Consider the following 18,708-nt stretch of genomic DNA (forward strand, 5'->3'; position numbering starts at 1 on the left):
AAATGTAGTGAAATTTGATTACTGCATTTAACCCATCCTAACGCCACCTTCACACTGGCACTTGAAATCAGCTCCGTAATACGCAACGCGCCCCCAGTGGACGTCATACTACACCGTTGAAAGCGGCGGAAACGAGTAGGCGGAGAGACTAGAATGACTCATTCTGTCAGTGTCCGAATGTCCAATTCTCTATGACCTCTCATCTGAGAGCTATAGAGATATAAACAGAAAGGCTGCTGCATGGAGAAAAGTTGCCCAGGATGTTGGTTAAATATGATATAGCGGTATAATGTCAATAGTTCGATGTCTGTTGCTAACCAACTTAGCCATAGCAGGTATCCTATACATTGTTTCTGCACGGAAAAACTTCTCATACTTAAAACATACTCATACAAAATAAATGACAACATATTGTTATGAAATCATTTTATTAAAAGTTAAGAATTCAGATTTGTTTATCAGTATCATAGCAACGCTAACTTCTGCTCGGATTGTCGGATAGGAACCGTCCGTTGCCTGTTGTACGAGTTCAACTTTTTTAACGCATCCGGACACGTTTTTTTCGGCACCGCACTTGTTCGCATCGGTTTGGACACATTCGCGTGCGGTCTGCGAATCTCCATAGGAAATTAATGACTTCCAGTCGTTTCGCAGCCGTATTTACTGTGCCAATGTGAAGGCGGCGTAAGTATTAGGAGCAGTGGACAGCTACAGTATAAATACAGCATCCTGGACGCAACTTGGGGTTCAGTGTTTTGCTCAGTAACACTTTAACATTGTGGTTAGAGAGGCCTGGGAATCGAAGATGGGGGGGATCAACAGCACCAGCAACCATTTCATTACAAGGTGATTCAGTGTTAACATTTATATTTAGTTTAACTAAGGACGGATGCTATCAATCCTGACAGCCATCAGTCTGAAAGCAAGCTTTGAATCACTGGATGACTTATTTCAGCAGCCTGGTGAGGAAGATGTCTGCGATGATTCCAGCGATGAGGATGATGACCATGAGCAGCAATATGAGGCCACGACGTAAAACCAGCTGTGTTATTGACAGAACATTTCCCACTGTAGTGGTAGTGGATTTAGTCTGGTCTGCAATATGCACCTCCTGATATGTGTGGTCCACCTCAGCAATCTCACCACTAGATGCAGTAGTGTTGACCGGGTACTGGTTCAAGTCTGGAGGTTTAGAGAGAACCTTTAGTTTTAACAACATACTGTCACATGAGAATGTTTCGGTTAGGGCGTCGGAGCTTACCTGTATTTTCCATCCCAACCATCTCATTTTCTTCTTTGATCTGGACTCCTGCTCTCATAAGAGCCTGATCAGAGACATTAAAAATACTTGTTAATGACAGGTTTTAACTTTAAACTCAACTCGAGACACAATAAGGTAACACTTTATTTGCATAAGACAAATCATGAACATGGAGTCTTTTTGACTGTTATGACAACTTGACATTAAGCAATACAAAATAACGTGTCATAAATATGTCATGGCAGGCCTAATTATCAAACTTTAAAAAACCTATTTAGCTTTATGTGTTAATATCACATTAAACTCATTAAGTGGTTGGTTTTTGAATGCTTTTATAATGGTGTAATGAATAATTCCCTTGACCTCAAATAAAGTGGAAATATTTGGACTTGTCATTAAGAGGTCATAAAAGTTATGAGATCAGTTTCCACTACTTGTTGTTAAAGTAACCGCCACATGTAGTTAGCTGCTATTAGCTAGTTAGCTTGGTTGGCAACAAGTAGCGTTAGCCTATACCTATATTATCCTTGACATTCCACTTCCGGGATTGCTCCGGTGCTGCAGGAAATTCTGCCAGATGCATATATTTTCGTCGATTTCCGTTTCCTTCTGCTTTCTTTTGTGTTGGAATTGTAAACTCCGGTGGATTTATGAGGACTATGGTTAACTGCTCCTCAGATCTCTGCAGGGTAAATTGAGACAGCTGGCTAGACTATCTGTGCATTCTGAGTTTTCTCTCGCATGACTATTTTGCAGCGGCTCCTTCTGGCGCTTAGCCGCGCCCATGACGATTGTGAGTTTAAAGAAATGCCAATAAACCAGAGCACGTTTTTCTCCCTTCCCGGAATGCTGTGTGGACTAGCCAGCTCCGCAGCGTGTGGATGGTCTGGTAAAGCGAGACTAGCCTATACCTAACTTACTACGTCCAAAACTCATTAAATCACCTCGTAGTGCACTGACTGTCGTCAAACTGGTCTTATAACTTTTATGACATCTTAATGACAAGTCCAAATGGTCCCACTTTACTTGAGGTCAAGGAAATTATTCATCACACAATTATAATGGTCTCATGACAGCCAAGGTAAGAACCAACCACTTAATGTTAAAACATAAAGCTAAATAGCTTTTTAACGTTTGATAATTAGGCCTGCCATGACATATTTATGAGTTGTCATAACAGAGATTGTTGTCTTTGTTAAAGTCAAGTTGTCATAACAAACATCTCAAACGATGCTAACTTGGCATTAAAAGTGTCCTAATTTACAGAATGACACTTAATGACAACAGTCGTGAACCTTCAAAAGACTCCATGTTCATGACAGGACCTGTCACCTGGTGTCATGTCAGTCTTATGCACACCCCTTCAAATACAAAGTGTTACCCAAAGGAAACAGTCGCATTTTGATTGGTCAAGGATACGTTAGGTAGGTAGGTAGGTATGTACGCACCTCTTCAGCAGCCTTCTTCCAATCGAGCTTGCACATAAATGTGATGAAGAAAATCAACTGCAACCACACACTAATGCAAAGTCCTGTCCATAGTCCTTTTTACAGAGACAAGAGAAGAGATTTAATGGCTTTCTGAAACACTACTTGACAAGCAGGAGATAATACAGCAGTAATTGCAGAACTGTACATTAATGGTCGGGTCTTACCTACAATGCCCATGTTTGCTGCAAACATTAGGGACACACCAATAGGGAAACCAATAAAGTAGTATCCCACCAGGTTACACAGAGCACCAATCAACTGTTTCCCTGCTCCTCTGAGAACCCCTCCAGCCACACCCTGCCCAAATCAAACAGAGATTTGGTCAAATCACATTCTGTATATGTCAATATTGGGTCTAAAATCCTGATGACTACCATTAGGTTGTTTCTCACCGCAACAGCATCAGCAAGATGCAATAAGCCCAATATGATCATGACGTCAGCAACCCTCTGTAAAATGTCTCTAAAAAAAATGCAGATAGAGATTATTGATGGACTTAAAAAGAGAGGAACATCTCAATTAACAGTGAGGTTGGCCCACGTGCGCTCTGAATTAACGGATCCATTCCAAGTTCGGACAAGGCGCTCAAGTAGCATGCAAAAGACTTTGAAAAACATGTTCATGATTCAACAAGGACATCCTGCTAGACGCTCCCGACTAGCCAAAAGTTGGAGCTGATTGAAAAACCAGTGCCAACACACGGTCATCACTCTACCGCACCTCGAAGCTTCACCTGCTGCTGCAGAGAAAGAGACAGAAACAGCATAGCCGCGCCGCGGGAGATAACCAGCTGATGAAAAAAAGTTCCATTCATCCATCCATCCATCCATCCAAGTAGGTTAGAACTTTTGTTTGCCTGTGAATGGATGATGCTCTGAGTTGTGAAGGGAAAATAGTAATAGGGCCTTCAGACATCATCTCCCGTAGACATAAACTGCTGCCGATTTGTCTGATTCTGCATAATAAGTTGCTTCATTCATTGTTTGCCATTAATGTGTTGGTTCTGTGTTGGTTTCCATTCATTCATTTCAGCTTATTCTGATTTGGTAGTGTATATTCTTAGGTAGGCTAAATAAAAAATCTTAATTATAAAGAATCTGATTATGTGAGTTTGTAAATTTGAATTATTAATAATCCGCTGTACACCGAGATATGAATTTATTTTCTTTGTAGGAAATACTTTCAGATTATGAGACTGAAAAGGCATGGTTATCCGCTGCTTGTTAATACATGTATTCTTTGTTTAAAACACTAAACAACTTTTGCTGATAACCAACATAGAGAGCAGGCACTTTATGATATATTAAATCTTAATTACAATGAATTAAATACCCATATACGCTACAATGTTGTTAATTTCTCCTACATTTTGGGTCCTTTCTGCTGGAACTGGTTGTATAATATTTGGTTTAGCTTTATTGGATTTTTGAAAGTTGAAAGTGCTATGTTGCAGACTGTAGACTATGAGAAGGCAGAGCACAGTTGCAGAGAATCCGGATATCAGGAAACGCTGACCAATTAGAGCAGACTGGGCTTTTTCGGGAGAGGGGCCAAAGTTCCGCTGGGAGCATCAGGAAGGAGGAGGATTGTGGTGTTTCTCCATGACACTATGCAGGATACCTGTTACACCAGTTATGTCACATTGACTGCAAATAAACAAAATTAATAACTGTCAGTGGAAGAAATTAGAAAGACTTTTCTTACTGCTCTGATGTAAAGATGTATCCAATGACGTTTCTGGTGAGGCTGATGCTGGCTCCAACAAAACATGCAACTATGACTGCCATGAAAAAAACCAACAAAAACAGGTGTTAATAAATTGTACACTGAACCATTTGTGCGTTAGAAATAATTTACATATTAAAATCACCAGGGGGAAAAGTGAACACAAGAAAGTGGAATATTATGAATGGATGGTTCAAGTCTAAGAAGTAATTCATAGCTCAAAACTGTGGTTTATACAATAACTGCAATGATTCTTTTACATATGAAGTGTGACTATTGATGCGGCCATTTGTGGGTTGAACTTTTCTCTGATTCAATCTGAGCGATTACGAGAAGTCTGATATCTTTTGTAATGGGTCAAAAGTTCAATTCAATTCCTCTCTCTGGCGATGCTTTGAATTACATGGCAATGATAAGTCTTTGAAATAAACTTCAGATAAAACATCAATTCAAACTAAATGTATTTGATGTTTTGAGAACAGTCCAGGCTACACCGAGCTGATATTTACAGCAGGAGTGGTGATAAGGCCAAGAAAACAGCAGTGGAATGTAATGACTCAGTCCACTGCCTGATCACTGCATCAACAAGTCACTATATTTTTTTCTTCACTGTGATACTGTATGGGTTTTAGATTAACAGCACCAGTTACTATAAACCCTATTTGCAGAGAACTAGCATGCAGTTCTAATGTATGACTACGTATTTGTATTTTCAATACCTGTTTTCATGTACGTCATGTTGTCTGTGTTGCTGTTAGTTTGGTTTTTTTTGTACTTCACAAAAAATGGGAAATTTAAATGATTCATCAAAAATATAATAACTTATAAAAATAACTTATGATATTGTTACGGTGGGTTGGTGAATGGTGGACCCAAAATGCAAAGATGGAAGCAGAGGATCGTTTGATGATTTAATAGAAAATTTAAAAACAAAAAAAAACAAAAAAAAAAAAACAAATACAAAACCAAAGGAATCCTGGAAAAGGCAGGTAAAAGGAATCCAAAATAAAGTCCAAGTCAAAAAATAGAATAACAGGAACACTAAGACTCACAGGGAAAACTAACCCTCAGGAATACAAACAGGAGACGAAAAACAGTGATCTGACACCGGACAGGGGGACCCAAATAGTCAAAATAAAAATCAACCCAGGAGGGGTGAGGGAAGGCACAAGAGTCACTCGGGGCAAGGGAAATTGAGGACAGTGGGACCCAGGTAACTGGGGACAGAGGGGCCTGGGCACCAAGGTGCTGCGGCCAGCTAGTCCTGGGGTCCAGGGCTGCAGACAGCAGCGAAGGCGGAACCCTTTGGGTGGCCGAACAGGCCATTGAGGACCTTCAGGAGGTCGAGCAGGACGGCGAAGATCCTCAGGCGGCCGAACAGGTGGGCGAAGGTAGAGCCCCTCAGGCGGCCAAGCAGGACGTCGAGGACTCTGAGGCGGTCGTCGGCGAAGGCAAAGCCTCTCAAGCGGCTGAACAGGACGTCGAGGACTCCGAGGCGGCCCTCGGCGAAGGTAGAGCCCCTCAGGCAGCCGAGCAGGACGTTGAAGATTCAGAGGCAGCCGTCGGCGAAGGCGAAACCCCTCTGAAGGACGTCCATGAAGGCGAAACACCTCTGGAGGCCGTCCATGAAGGCAAAACACCTCTGGAGGGCGGTGGCGAAGGCAGAATCCTTCTGGAGGCCGGCAGTGAAGGCGATATCCCTCTGGAGGCCGTCGGCAAAGGCAAAACCCCTCTGGAGGCCGTCTGCGAAGGCGAATCCCTTCTGAAGGCCAGCGGCGAAGGCGAATCCCTTCCGAAGGCTAGCGGTGAATCCCTTCTGATCTGCGGCGAAGGCGAAACCCCTCAGGAGGACAGGCAGACCGAGCAGGAGAAGGGGCAGCTGGGCTGAAGACAGGCGACGGGCCAGCTGGGTTGGGGTTCGCCAAACAGGAAACGGGTACAGAGGTGCCGACAGGGCACGAGAGGCAGGAGTCACTGGGGTGGTCTCAGGGACAGTCTCAGGGGCGCCGGGGACCGGCAAAGCCTCAGGGGCAGTCTCTGGGATGCCGGAGACTGGCAAAGTCACTGGCTTGCCTGTAGGCAAACACTCGGAGAGCAGTCGACGTGGACTCTGGGAGAGCGGTCGACTCTGGGAGGTCAGTCGTCAAAGACTCTGGACGACTGGAAGACTCAAGAAGAGCGGTCATCGGAGACTCTGGACATCAGCTGAGACTCTGGACATCAGCTGAGACTCTGGATGGCTGGACATCAGCTGAGACTCGAGACGGCTGGACATCAGCTGAGGTTCTGGAAGGCTGCACGTCAGCAGAGGTTCTGGAAGGCTGCACGTCAGCAGAGGTTCTGGAAGGCTGCACGTCAGCAGAGGTTCTGGAAGGCTGCACGTCAGCAGAGGTTCTGGAAGGCTGCACGTCAGCAGAGGTTCTGGAAGGCTGCACGTCAGCAGAGGTTCTGGAAGGCTGCACGTCAGCAGAGGTTCTGGAAGGCTGCATGTCAGCTGGAACTCTGGAAGGCTGCACATCAGCGGAGGTTCTGGAAGGCTGCACGTCAGCGGAGGTTAACAGGTCAGCTCAGGCTCAGATACTCTGGTCAGTTCAGGCTCAGGTACACAGGTCAGTACAGGCTCTGGTCCGACAAGAGGTTGATGCAGGGCATGGCGCTGGGAGCCATGTCTTCCTTTCCTCAGTCTTCGACCGCCACGAGTCCCAGGAAAACTGGTCAGCTCTGGAACACTGGTCAGCTCTGGAACACTGGTAACACTGGTCAGCTCTGGAACACTGGACAGTTCTGGAACACTGGTAACACTGGTCAGCTCTGGAACACTGGACAGCTCTGGCTCGCTGGACAGCACGGGCTTGGGGCCGCTGGACAGCGAGGACTCTGGGCTGAAGAGAGGGTGATGCAGGGCATGGCGACGGGAGCCATGACATCCCTTTCCCCGTCTTCGGCCTCCACGGGTCCCAGGAAATATGGCTAGGCGAGTACCCTCAAATGATTGCTTGCAGTTGGGGGTATCTGCTGAACAGGCAGCTGCTGAGCTGACAGACAGGAGATCAGGGGAGCTGCTAGAAAGAGTACTGGATCTTTGTTTTCCAGCTTGAAGGCTGGCTGCTTTGGCCTCCTCAGTCCATCTAGCACACTTAGTAACATATTGAAAAACAGTCAAGAAAGTCTCTGGCTCTCCTCCAGGTGGAGAACCGACAGGACTAGGAGTACTAAGAAAAGGAGCAGGCTGGGTGACTGACAGAAATCCAGTAGTTAAAGTCTTAGTGGGCTGAGCAACAGACAGGCTGGTAGGTGTTTGCTGGCACTGGGGTAGGCAGGGAGTGAGAAGAGGAGTGTTGGTGGATTTAACTAGCTTGGAAGCACACAAACCCTTAGCAGAGGAATGAGCTGGAGTAGAAATGAAGCGTTTAACCCAGTCTGGAACACAGTCATTGAGCCAGGGCTTTTCTGACACTTTAACACGAGCAAACGACAGAATAGCCTCCTTCTGGTAATCACTGTCAGCTTCCTTCCACATGGTTTTAAGCTCAATTAGGTCACAAATTACCTCATAGAGCTCATCAGTCATGGAGGATGCAGGAGCCATATTCCAGGTAGCTTGGAGCAGCAAACAGTAGGAACAAAAACTGGGAACCCACCGGGAAAAAAGAAGCCTCTCTGCTGGGTCCAGTTGGTCAGATCATTCTGTTACGGCGGGTTGGTGAATGGCGGACCCAAAATGCAAAGATGGAAGCAGAGGATCGTTTGATGATTTAATAGAAAAAAAAACATACAAAACCAAAGGAATCCTGGAAAAGGCAGGTAAAAGGAATCCAAAATAAAGTCCAAGTCAAAAAATACAATAACACTAAGACTCATAGGGAAAACTAACACTCAGGAATACAAACAGGAGACGAAAAACACACACAATGATCTGACAGGGGGAAGACAAAGACTAAATACACAGGGTAACGAGGAAACACAAGACAGGTGACACAAGGCTGGGAAACAGGTGAAACACATTAGGGCAATCACAAGGGCGGGAAAACACAGGAAGTAAAACAGGACAAGACAAGACAGAAAACAAGACCATCAAAATAAAACAGGAAACAGGGTAAAAATACAAAACAGAAAAAACAGATTACCAAAACAAGACAAAAAACACCAAACCCATAACAGATATTTCACCAGTAAATTGCTGTTGAACAGATGAGAAAAGGGTATTTTACAATAACTTTGAATGCACCACGAGGTTTCATATAAACGCACCGTTTAGTCCCGTCTGTGTTGTTTTTCCCACGACCTTCCACTTCCGGGATTGCTCTGGTGCCGCTGGGAATTCCGCCGTATGTCCTTTTTTTCGACCGGATTTCCATTACCTAACGCTTTCTTTGTGTTGGCGTTCTAAACTCTGGTGGATTTATGAGGACTATGGTTAACTGCTCCTCAGATCTCTGCAGGGTAAATCCAGACAGCTAGCTAGACTATCTATCCAATCTGAGTTTTCTGTTGCACGACTAAAACAACTTTTGGACGTACACACGTTCCACCAAAACAAGTTACCTTCCCGAGGCTATTTTGCAGCGGCACCAGGGCTCCGTGCAGCGCTTAGCACTGCCCAAGACGATCTTGATTGGTTTTAAGAAATGCTGTTCACGTAAACAGAAAATTGCGTTGCCTCAAGGCAACCCTCCATAAAGATGTATCAGCCTACTTTAAGTAACAGCGACAGTAACAATTTATTTCACACTATTATTATCGTTAAACTTTGCAATTAATCCGCGGTTCACATGCATTCCAAACCGTGAGTGTTGATCCGTATGGACCATAGATCAACTATGGTCCGTTACACCACTAATTCTTAATACAAAACTACTACTATCACTCAAGTGAAAAGGTGTTCCAGTTATCATGTACAGTATGCATGGGGTCTTACATGCACAAATGATGGGGACTTTGGAAGACAGTTTGGCCTGCTCTATGTTTCCTGCACCAAGAGCATTCCCAACCCGTACACTGGCAGCAGCAGCAAATCCAAGTGGGAACTATGGGAGGATATAGAGCAGTTATTACCAAAAGTGTATTAGAGCTAATTTTCCGTCACTGTTATTTCACTAGCACTATGGCCAATACACAAGCAGAGGGTTACCATGTAAGCTAAGGCCATCAGCTCATAAACTATAGAATGAGCTCCCAGCTCAGTCTCACTGATCACTCCGGCCAGGAATCCACCTATTTCAAATAGCCACCACTCCAGACAAAGCATGAGCATACTGGGGATGGCCAGCCGGACAAAGGGCCCCCACTCCTGCAGACAGTCCAGTGTCCAACCTGTGGGTCAGAGGTCTTTACGTTAAGCTACAGGTTATCTTTTAATTTCTTATCTCATGTTAGAGCAAACTCCTGCTATGCTAAAATCACAATACAGAAAAGGATGGACATATGTTGATGTCATAAAGTGGGTTTAATAGAGCCAAGGTTAAAATGGTTCACTCAATACATAAATAGATGTGCAAACTTTTTGTTCAAGTCAGAAAAAGGCCAGGATGACTGCACTACTGGCAAATTATTGCTAGTCTTATACAACAGCCTTCTGACAAATTACGTCACTGTAACCTCTCCTTTACACAACATTACACAGTTATAGAGTGTAACTAACCTAGTCAAACATTAAAAACTGGAATGTTCAACAATAGACAACCTATTTAGAAGTTCTGAAAAACCAGAGACTTGAATGATGAAAGAGGATGAAATGCAGTCAACCCCATAAGAAGAAAATAAAATATATTTAATCAATTTCATGTTGTGGTCAAATATCTCAAAAACAATAAGAAAACAACTGACCTCCCCATGTGGCCTTGTGCAGACCCCTGCAGCAGATGTACGCGAATAAGATCACAGCCAGCAAATACTGTGAGATAGCATTGGCTGCAGCAGATCCACTTAAAGAAAGACAAAAAAACAGCACATTTAGAGCAAAGAAGAAACAGTACAAAGCAGTTATATTCACATTTTGTGGACATCTGTTCATGGTTATGAAACTACACTTCATACATATTTTGAGTCCAGATGATCATTCAGATTAATAAACAAAAGATGTTACTGAATATTATACAACTGATTGGTCAACTAGGTGTCACGCGCCATGGTGTCACCTGCCACGGGCCACGGTGTCATGCAAGGTTGATTGTTTCTTAATAATATATAATAATTGAGTGTTATACTGTGCTAATAATTACTAAGCTCCACTACAAAATAATAAGGCTGGAAAACTCACGCAACGCCCAAATCCAGACAGTAGAGGAAGATGTAGTTGATGATTGCGTTGAGGATATTTGCAATCACTCCTGTCACAACCTGAGGCCATATAATTCCCTGTAAACAACAGCACCTGGTATCAATATCAGTTTTAATAACTATGGTTCAGCCATAAACTTTAACATTTGGTGTAGTTTGCATTGCTGTACCTGGTTTTGAAGATACCTCCCTTGCAGCTGGTACATAAAGGCAGCCTGAAAATGAAAACAGAAAAATTAATCAGTGTTACTTTGGCATAGTGTTGGCAAATTGGAGCTTGAGAGTAATGATCATGCAGAAATTGAAAACCTCTGTATGTTTTGTATTATTATCTTGATACACAGGGTTCAGAATGCACCAAACTCACCGGCAGAGAAGGCATGAAGATCTTCACATACAGCTGGGCGATACTTGAGACAGAAAGACAACAAACAAATATGCATATCATTGTGGGCTTAAAACATATGACTGTAAATATAATGGATATATGAAATTAGAGCCACAAAGATTATTCGATTAATCCATTAGTCAATTTATAGGCTAAATGAATCGGCAATTATTTAATAATAATTAGTAATTTTTTTTTCTGTCTAAGATGATATAATTTGGGGCTTTTATGGCCTTTAATTGACAGGAAAGCTTGCAGACAGGAAAGAGGAGAGAGAGGGGGGACGACATGCAGCAAAGGACCGCGGGTCGGATTCAACCCATGCTGCTGTTAAGGCCTCAGCCTAAATGGGGCACACACTCTACTGGGTGAGCTTAAAAAGTCAACATTTTCTAATTCCAGCTTCTTAAATCAGGGTTTTCCTGCATATGGAAAGTTTTGGCGTGCCGCAAAGAAGTTTTTAGCCAGCGCCAACAACTTCCGGGATTGTTCAGGGGCCGCCGGAAATTCCGCTCTGCAGGGTAAATCCAGACAGCTAACTAGACTATCTGTCCAATCTGAGTTTTCTGTTGCACGACTAAAACAACTTTTGAAGGTACACGTTCCACCAAAACAAGTTCCTTCCTGAGGCTATTTTGCAGCGGCACCGTGGCTCCGTCCGGCACTTAGGGACCGTTCGGTATTTATGGAATGGACCACCGGAAGAAAATAGGGGAGGGTCACCCAACATTTTTTAGTCTAGGGAGGTGGGGGGTCACCCAACTTTTGTATTCATGAAAACAGCAACATTTCAAAGTGCCTTGTTTGGTGCATATTTTTTCATGTAGCTCTTAGTCTCGGCCCTCCTTCGCTACCAGATGGGTCTGACCCATGAGTTTGCTGGGGGGGGGGGGGGGGATGACCAGATATTTTATAAATATCTTAAATAACACAAAACAACTAAATGGTGGTAGGTAATACATCAGATTTCATATACTGCTGTAAGCTATCACTTACTGTTGCACGAGTCTGGACATCTTGCCGTGCCAACCTTGCAATAAAGGTTTCCTAAATGCCATGTATATAAATGTGATGTCAGCTTACTAATTGATTGCGGGTTTTGTGTAGATTTGAATTTTTATACATTTATTCCACTTTGTTTAAACGGCGAAGTGGAGAGGCCTCGTTCACCTGTTAGGAGCTGGCTGGTGAATGTGATGCTCGTATCGGCCTTGCTGGATACACCGTGTCATTTACCTTTTTGTGGATCTACTGATCGCTGTGGATTACTTTTTTTCGTGTCATTGGATTATGGCAAAATACGGATATTTTTTCTTAACGTGTCTTAACGTTTTATGGTGAGTTTGGAGAGGCATCTCAACAGACTGTAAGTCGAACACTGATTGTTCACTGTTACATTTTTAATTTAAGTGTCGGGGCATTCCGCCACGTCTGTCTATTGCATTCCAAGACAGCGGTGCACCGATTGGATTTCATAAGGGCGAATTGTTAAATTGTTACAATGTAATTTTAAATCTGCTTTAAAAATAAACATATATGTTTTGGAATATAATGTTAAGCTTCGGCAGCTTTACCTATGTGCTAAAATATACAATGACTGAGGAAGCCTAGTGACGAGTCCATAGCAACCAGTGTTGAATTTGTTATTTCCCAGTGTCCTTTGCAGAATGGTCTCAATTATTTTATTGTTTTATTTCATGTGAATACTAGTTTACTAGAGGAGTAACTTAGTATTTGAAGTAATGCAGTAATGCAGGAAGTGTGCATTTAGTTTCCATGCTTATTGTGTTTCCACAACAGTGTTAGTGAGTAAATCTACTGAAATGGCCGCCACACCATAACAGAGGCGTGGGATGTGTAAAATGAGAATGCAGAGGTTAACGCATGTATGTCATGGCTGTAAAAAATCAAATGGCATTTGTACATGTTTGCTAAATGCAAACTAGTACATGAGGGAAGGGTCATGCCTCTTTTTCAAATTGCTGTGGAGGGTCATAGAAAAAGTATTACTGAGGGTCAAGTCTTCTAGCCGGAAGGTCCCAAAACTTCTCTGGTGACCCCTTAAATAAATGACAAACAGTCCCTTAGCGCCTGGCATTGCGAGACTAGGCTGTACCGGACTCTCCCGGTGACCATGCTGCCCCAGGGGCCAGCAGCACAGCGATGAGCTGCCGTATGGCGGGCTGCACTGCCGTCTGATGGCATCAGCATTAAATTGAGACAGTTTCATAACCGGTAAAAAACGTCTTGTAGTTGTGTTAAATAGTAGTCCAATTTCACAGTTGGTACAGTTGGTTTTAACAACTGATGAGAACTGTACAGGAGTAGGCATAAAAACCACAGTTGTGCTATTTGTGCTATTTATTGCTGTCGGGGCGTAAAGACCATTTCAAACAATGTATAGAAAGTGTATATTGGTAATAGATACCAGCCCCGCCTTTAGAAAATAACTGACCTGGCAACCTCTGGGCTCTGTTTAACAGCCAGAAGGATAGGTTCAGTGTTTATGAGGATAGCCCAGCAGGGGAAACAGGCCAGCAGCAGAATCAGAACCCCCCTCTGGAGAATCACACCCACACGCTTCAAGTTACCGCTCCCATACGTCTGCATGAAACAGGTAGACGGATACTTACATAAGCAGAGATGCAAAATACCAAATCACAGCAATAACCAAGGGTAGGACTGGTCAAAGAAAACTAAGATGATACAAAAGCTCCTTGTTGAGTTGTTTTAAAGGGGACCCCAGGACTACCTGGGAACGCAGCAGTAGCAGTTGTGTTTGTCTTGGTTAGATAAAGGAAGTGAAAGAACAACCTCTGGTGAGATCACTACCTGAGATATGAGGGTATCACAAGTTAACGACAAACCATTGCCAATGGAAATACCGGTGACATTAACCACCTGCAAAAAAAACAATTAAGAGAAAAACATAAACATTAAAAGATAGATAAATCAGATGCCAGTTCAAACCCAGATAGGATTAGAGAAAGTCTCCTCACCGAAATTGATAATGCCACTGCTGCAAGTTCAGTTTTCCCCAGGTGACCACAGAACACAGTGCTGACGAAACTGATCATAAATACCATCAACTGGGAAATGATCTGGAGTACAAACACAAATATCAGTCCTCATTTTCATGTTAATACACAAAGCAGATATTTCATACAAAATAAATACAAACATGAGGCATAATTATAGACATTTTCAGTGAGTGAAGACCTAATGGATATCATAAGCCTTACTGTATAAATATAACAAATGTATAACATTACGTATTTCTAATAACCAACTAAATACCATGCAATGGTTGCACTTAGACATGCATTTGATTAGAGGTGGCTTGCTATGTATTATTAAACAGTGACACCATTGAACTGCACTTTAAAATGGTTGCTATACTGGACTGATTGTTCTGTCTGAATGTTTGTTTTTAGTTCTATTTTAGATTTGATCATTTGACATTTTATGCTTTTCTGTGTTTTCTATCATATCTACAATGTTATAATGTTGGACTTTCATGTTAAATATGGCCAAAACTTCAAATAATGAGGTAAATGTATTTTAGACAAATCTCTGTGAGCTAAAACTTTCAGATTTCCAACTATTCTGAACACTCCGGTTTCAACAGTTTTTTCTACTCTCGGCTAAGTCTTACGCAACTCTAAGCCAAACTTCTATGATTGGTCATCTGCTCCAAGTAGGCAGCACTGGAGTGTTTTTTTCTTAGGCCACTGCAGTGTTAACATTGTCCCATGTAACTACATGCTAACGGCAGTCAAATATGTCATCTTGGCTGCCAGTGTCGTTAAATTCTCCCCAATTCTGGGTCACATTACTCATGAAACATTTTCTGTTAATAGTATTAGGTTTAAAAGCCTTAATTTGCGATTTTGTACTGTAGAAAGTGCTGCTATATTAAGGTGACCAGAGACAAAATCCGGGGACATTTTCAGCTCAGAAGCATAAATACCTCCAAAAAGGTAATGTTTTTATCTTTGTAAAACTTAAAACGGGGACACACATGGGCATGCATTGTAAGAAAATTTTGTCTATTTTAACATTTAAATGCATCAATCTGGTGCACTTTGAAAAGAAATTCAGAGGTTAGACTTGATTTTTCTTATCTATGGATGGAAATATTTGTGCTGTAGCCTGAACTATTTTGCACTTCAGAATTTTAACCATGCACACACAGGTTGAATAGATTTTTTCTTCATATTTTTGCATTAATGTTACTAGGAAGCATACCAGTAGAAATATATATTCATATTTGTAAGTGGGATTTAAATATATATATATATATATATATATGTCTGTGTTGACATAAATAGTTTACATGAGAATACATTATATGTCAATGTCAGAGGGAGAGCAGGAGCGCGGTTGTGAAGAAGTTGGTAATTTCATGTCGCAGATTAACACTTTTGCATGCACTATATCCGTGTCACATTCTCATTAGGGGCTGAGCCCCCCTAAAGGTCTGATCCTAGAATCGCCCCTGCTACTACTTCATACTTGTATGTGTACGCCACTACACCTCAGTGGGAAATGTTGTAATGTTTACTGCACTACATTTATTTGACAGCTTTTGCTTTATTGCTTCACGCTGGGCTTGTTTCTGCAGCAGCTCATTGAGTATTGGATACAATTAAAACTATTGAGGAAATATTTTCATTTGACATTGGTCCAGTATTAAACGAGATCGCTGCAGTCGGCAAAGGCGATACAAGCTATAATGTAAGTTAATAGGACGTCAATTGTGCCGCTTGTATTTACATTTTTCAAAAAAGTGCTCGTTTTGCCACTGACAGACTCAGATTAATATTCTAAGTGTCTGACAACATTATGGAAAGGATTTCTAAGGAGGTCGATCTTTTTGTTAAAGAGTAAGATCCTTTTTTAAATATAAAAAGTCGGCGAAATTGTGTTCGCTAAACCCACAAGACTCCATGTAAATAAACAGTAATTTTAGCATTGTAAAATGGGCATTCTAGAACATCTCTGAGCTCTGAGGCTTGCTCTGGCTGTCTTGAGCCTGTGCGTGCAGGGTGCACGACTATTTCATTCCAATTTCGGGTCTGTCAGTCACAGTGAAAACTGGGGACATTTCCGGGGACATCTCCAGCCGGGGACAGGTCACCGAAACCGGGGACTGTCCCCGGAAACCGGGGACGTCTGGTCACCTTATGTCAACTGCTAACTAAAGTAGTGCTGCTGACAGCAGTGAACAATGTCATCTGGGCTGCCAATGTTGTTAAATCTCCCCAATTCCGGGTCACATTACTGCTAAAACATGTCTGATTGGGTAGTGTTTGGTTCAGGAGCCTTTATCTGTGATTTTTGATGGTAGAAAGTGCTGCTTCGTTCCACTAGCTACAATCTAACGTTAGCTTACTGCTAACTATTACGTAGCTACATGCTAACGCAACAAAGCTGTGTTGGCCAATGCTGGTCATTTCTCCAATGATGGTCATTTCTCCCCAAATTCCGGTCACTTTACTGCTGGGACATGTCCGGTTGTTTAATATTTGGTTTAGAAGCCTTTATTGGTGATTCTTCACGGTACAAAGTCCTGCTATATACTCCATTACAGTAGCTCCAGCTTCAACTAGTGAAACACGGAGCGGAGGCTCCAGAGATTCCAGAAGCATGCTGGCCAATCAGAGCAGACTGGTCCACCGTGTTTTGTATGTGGTAATTTGAATATTGCAAATGTGTTTCACAAAAACTGTATGCAGCCATACATTTTTTTTCATAGGCTACATGGAAAAAATAGCCATAAAACTTTATTCTAATATGCCTAAATCCTTGCTTATTTAATTTTAAAGATTATTTTTAGGCCTTTATTTTCACAGGACAGATGAAGACATGAAAGGGGGAACAACATGCAGCAAAGGGCCGCAGGTCGGAGTCGAACCCATGGCCGCTGCGTCACGGAGTAAACCTCTACATATGTGTGCCCGCTCTACCAACTGAGCCAACCCAGCCACTATTTAATTTAATAACTGTTGCCTTGCCCTTTAGTGCTCCTATGACTGTTTATAACTTTTTTTTCCTGTTCTTTTAGCATATCATTCCACAACAAATGTTACAATCTGCATAGTCTTTATTTCACATTGCATGTAATGCTTTCCTTTCTTGTTTTGTAAATTGCTTTGTGTTAGAGATGCACCGATTACAATTTTCTAGGCCGATTCCGATTTCTGATTTTTCATTGAGTTTGACCTACCGATACCGATTTTAGCCGATTCCGATGAGAGAAAATGAGAGAAAGGAAAAAGAGACGAGGATAACTAGCCAGTGGAGGTCGCGTGTGTGCGTCATGGATGTATTACGAGAACGTGTGCGTCCTTGAGAACTGTAAGTCGTATAACTTATGTTGTCAGTTCATTGTTAGCTGGTGATTTCGTTGTTTGTGTTCTTCACCTGCTAGCTAGGTTGCACGTGGCTGTTGATTCGATATAATGGCAATTGTTGAACGCCCTTGCTCACGTTTGTATTTTATATGCATTATTTACATGCTACAGTAGTTACACTGCATTAAGATAATGTAATTAATGGGTTTATTGTTATTATTTGCTAGCCTATATATAATTCCTATGCACTGTGTATGGTAGCCTTTAAAAAACAACCTGTTTGCGGCACTAAAAGGAGGCTACTTTAACTTTATTGAATAGCTGAAAGCATATATATTCCCTAATAAATGCTCGCTTCATAAAGTTATAAACTAACTTAATTAACGTACTAATGCATACACAATGCACAGAAAATGGGAGAAACGTGAACAAACAAAAATTCAACACTCAAACATCAGTTAACGTCACTGTTTCATTTCAAATTCAGTTCGGTCTTACCACCGGTCCCGCTAGCTTGAGAAGTTGTACCAGCTCATGCCGGTAGTCTGGCGGGATGAAGCAACTCATGTTCTTCAGACAGGAGCCCCGGCTATCACCAGAGCCTTGAACAGAAGCATCCGCCTTACCTACTTTCGAATCTCCTTCCACTCCCTTTGAGTATTTAATTGGTGCTTTAATTGAACTGTCCATGACTAGCTACTGGGTTCCTCAACAGACAGACCGCTTTCCCTTTAACAGCGGTGTCTATGTGTGTTATGGAGGAAGGTACCCACGTGGAGTTTCCTCCTAGCCAACCAGCTCGTGCAGCAGTTTTGGGGGCGTCACTGCCATTGGGTAGACCAAGCCCCCAAGAACAGCGCCATGTCTTACGACATCTTAAGATGTTAATAGTTTAATACATAACCTGTTTAGGCTTCTTCCTACGTGACACTTCAGAGTCGGTGTCTGGCATCTTACGCTTGCAGGTTAATTTTCAACAGTTATGAAACTGAAAAAAAGAACCACACTCACACTGGACTTAAACACAAGATGACATACAGGGAAGTCATGGAAACAAACTGATCCAACGGGGGAGATAAATGGCAGAATAGTTATCTTTATTTGTGTTAAAGTCTGAGCTGACCGCTCGTGTGCTACATGCTGTCAAGGTTTTGACTTTGTTTATGGCAGTGCTAAGTGGGTGATCAGAATAACTGATAAAAAATTATG

At 42.4% G+C, this 18,708-nt stretch overlaps 1 protein-coding gene across 2 annotated transcripts in view; it reads right to left on the bottom strand.

Annotated features, from left to right (window-relative positions):
- LOC116039626 (multidrug and toxin extrusion protein 1-like) overlaps positions 1-18,405 on the bottom strand; it is a 31,478-nt gene extending 13,073 nt beyond the window's left edge. Inside the window, exons 1-16 of one of the 2 annotated variants that reach the window (XM_031284554.2) lie at positions 17,998-18,405; positions 14,143-14,244; positions 13,976-14,044; positions 13,599-13,747; positions 11,123-11,165; positions 10,926-10,970; positions 10,736-10,833; positions 10,303-10,400; positions 9,608-9,789; positions 9,395-9,503; positions 4,456-4,531; positions 3,144-3,213; positions 2,916-3,048; positions 2,710-2,804; positions 1,262-1,325; positions 865-1,182 (exon numbers count right to left, since the gene is read on the bottom strand). In XM_031284554.2, coding sequence (XP_031140414.1) covers positions 947-1,182; positions 1,262-1,325; positions 2,710-2,804; positions 2,916-3,048; positions 3,144-3,213; positions 4,456-4,531; positions 9,395-9,503; positions 9,608-9,789; positions 10,303-10,400; positions 10,736-10,833; positions 10,926-10,970; positions 11,123-11,165; positions 13,599-13,747; positions 13,976-14,044; positions 14,143-14,244; positions 17,998-18,189 — 1,761 coding nt within the window. In that variant the 5' untranslated portion in view covers positions 18,190-18,405 and the 3' untranslated portion in view covers positions 865-946. Of the gene's footprint in view, positions 1-864; positions 1,183-1,261; positions 1,326-2,709; positions 2,805-2,915; positions 3,049-3,143; positions 3,214-4,455; positions 4,532-9,394; positions 9,504-9,607; positions 9,790-10,302; positions 10,401-10,735; positions 10,834-10,925; positions 10,971-11,122; positions 11,166-13,598; positions 13,748-13,975; positions 14,045-14,142; positions 14,245-17,997 lie in introns of those variants that run through there. The other variant, XM_031284552.2, reaches the window with a different exon arrangement.
- Between the last annotated feature and the right edge of the window lie 303 nt (positions 18,406-18,708).

The sequence above is a fragment of the Sander lucioperca genome, chromosome 4 (assembly GCF_008315115.2).
Source record: "Sander lucioperca isolate FBNREF2018 chromosome 4, SLUC_FBN_1.2, whole genome shotgun sequence".
Taxonomy (NCBI): Eukaryota; Metazoa; Chordata; class Actinopteri; order Perciformes; family Percidae; genus Sander; species Sander lucioperca.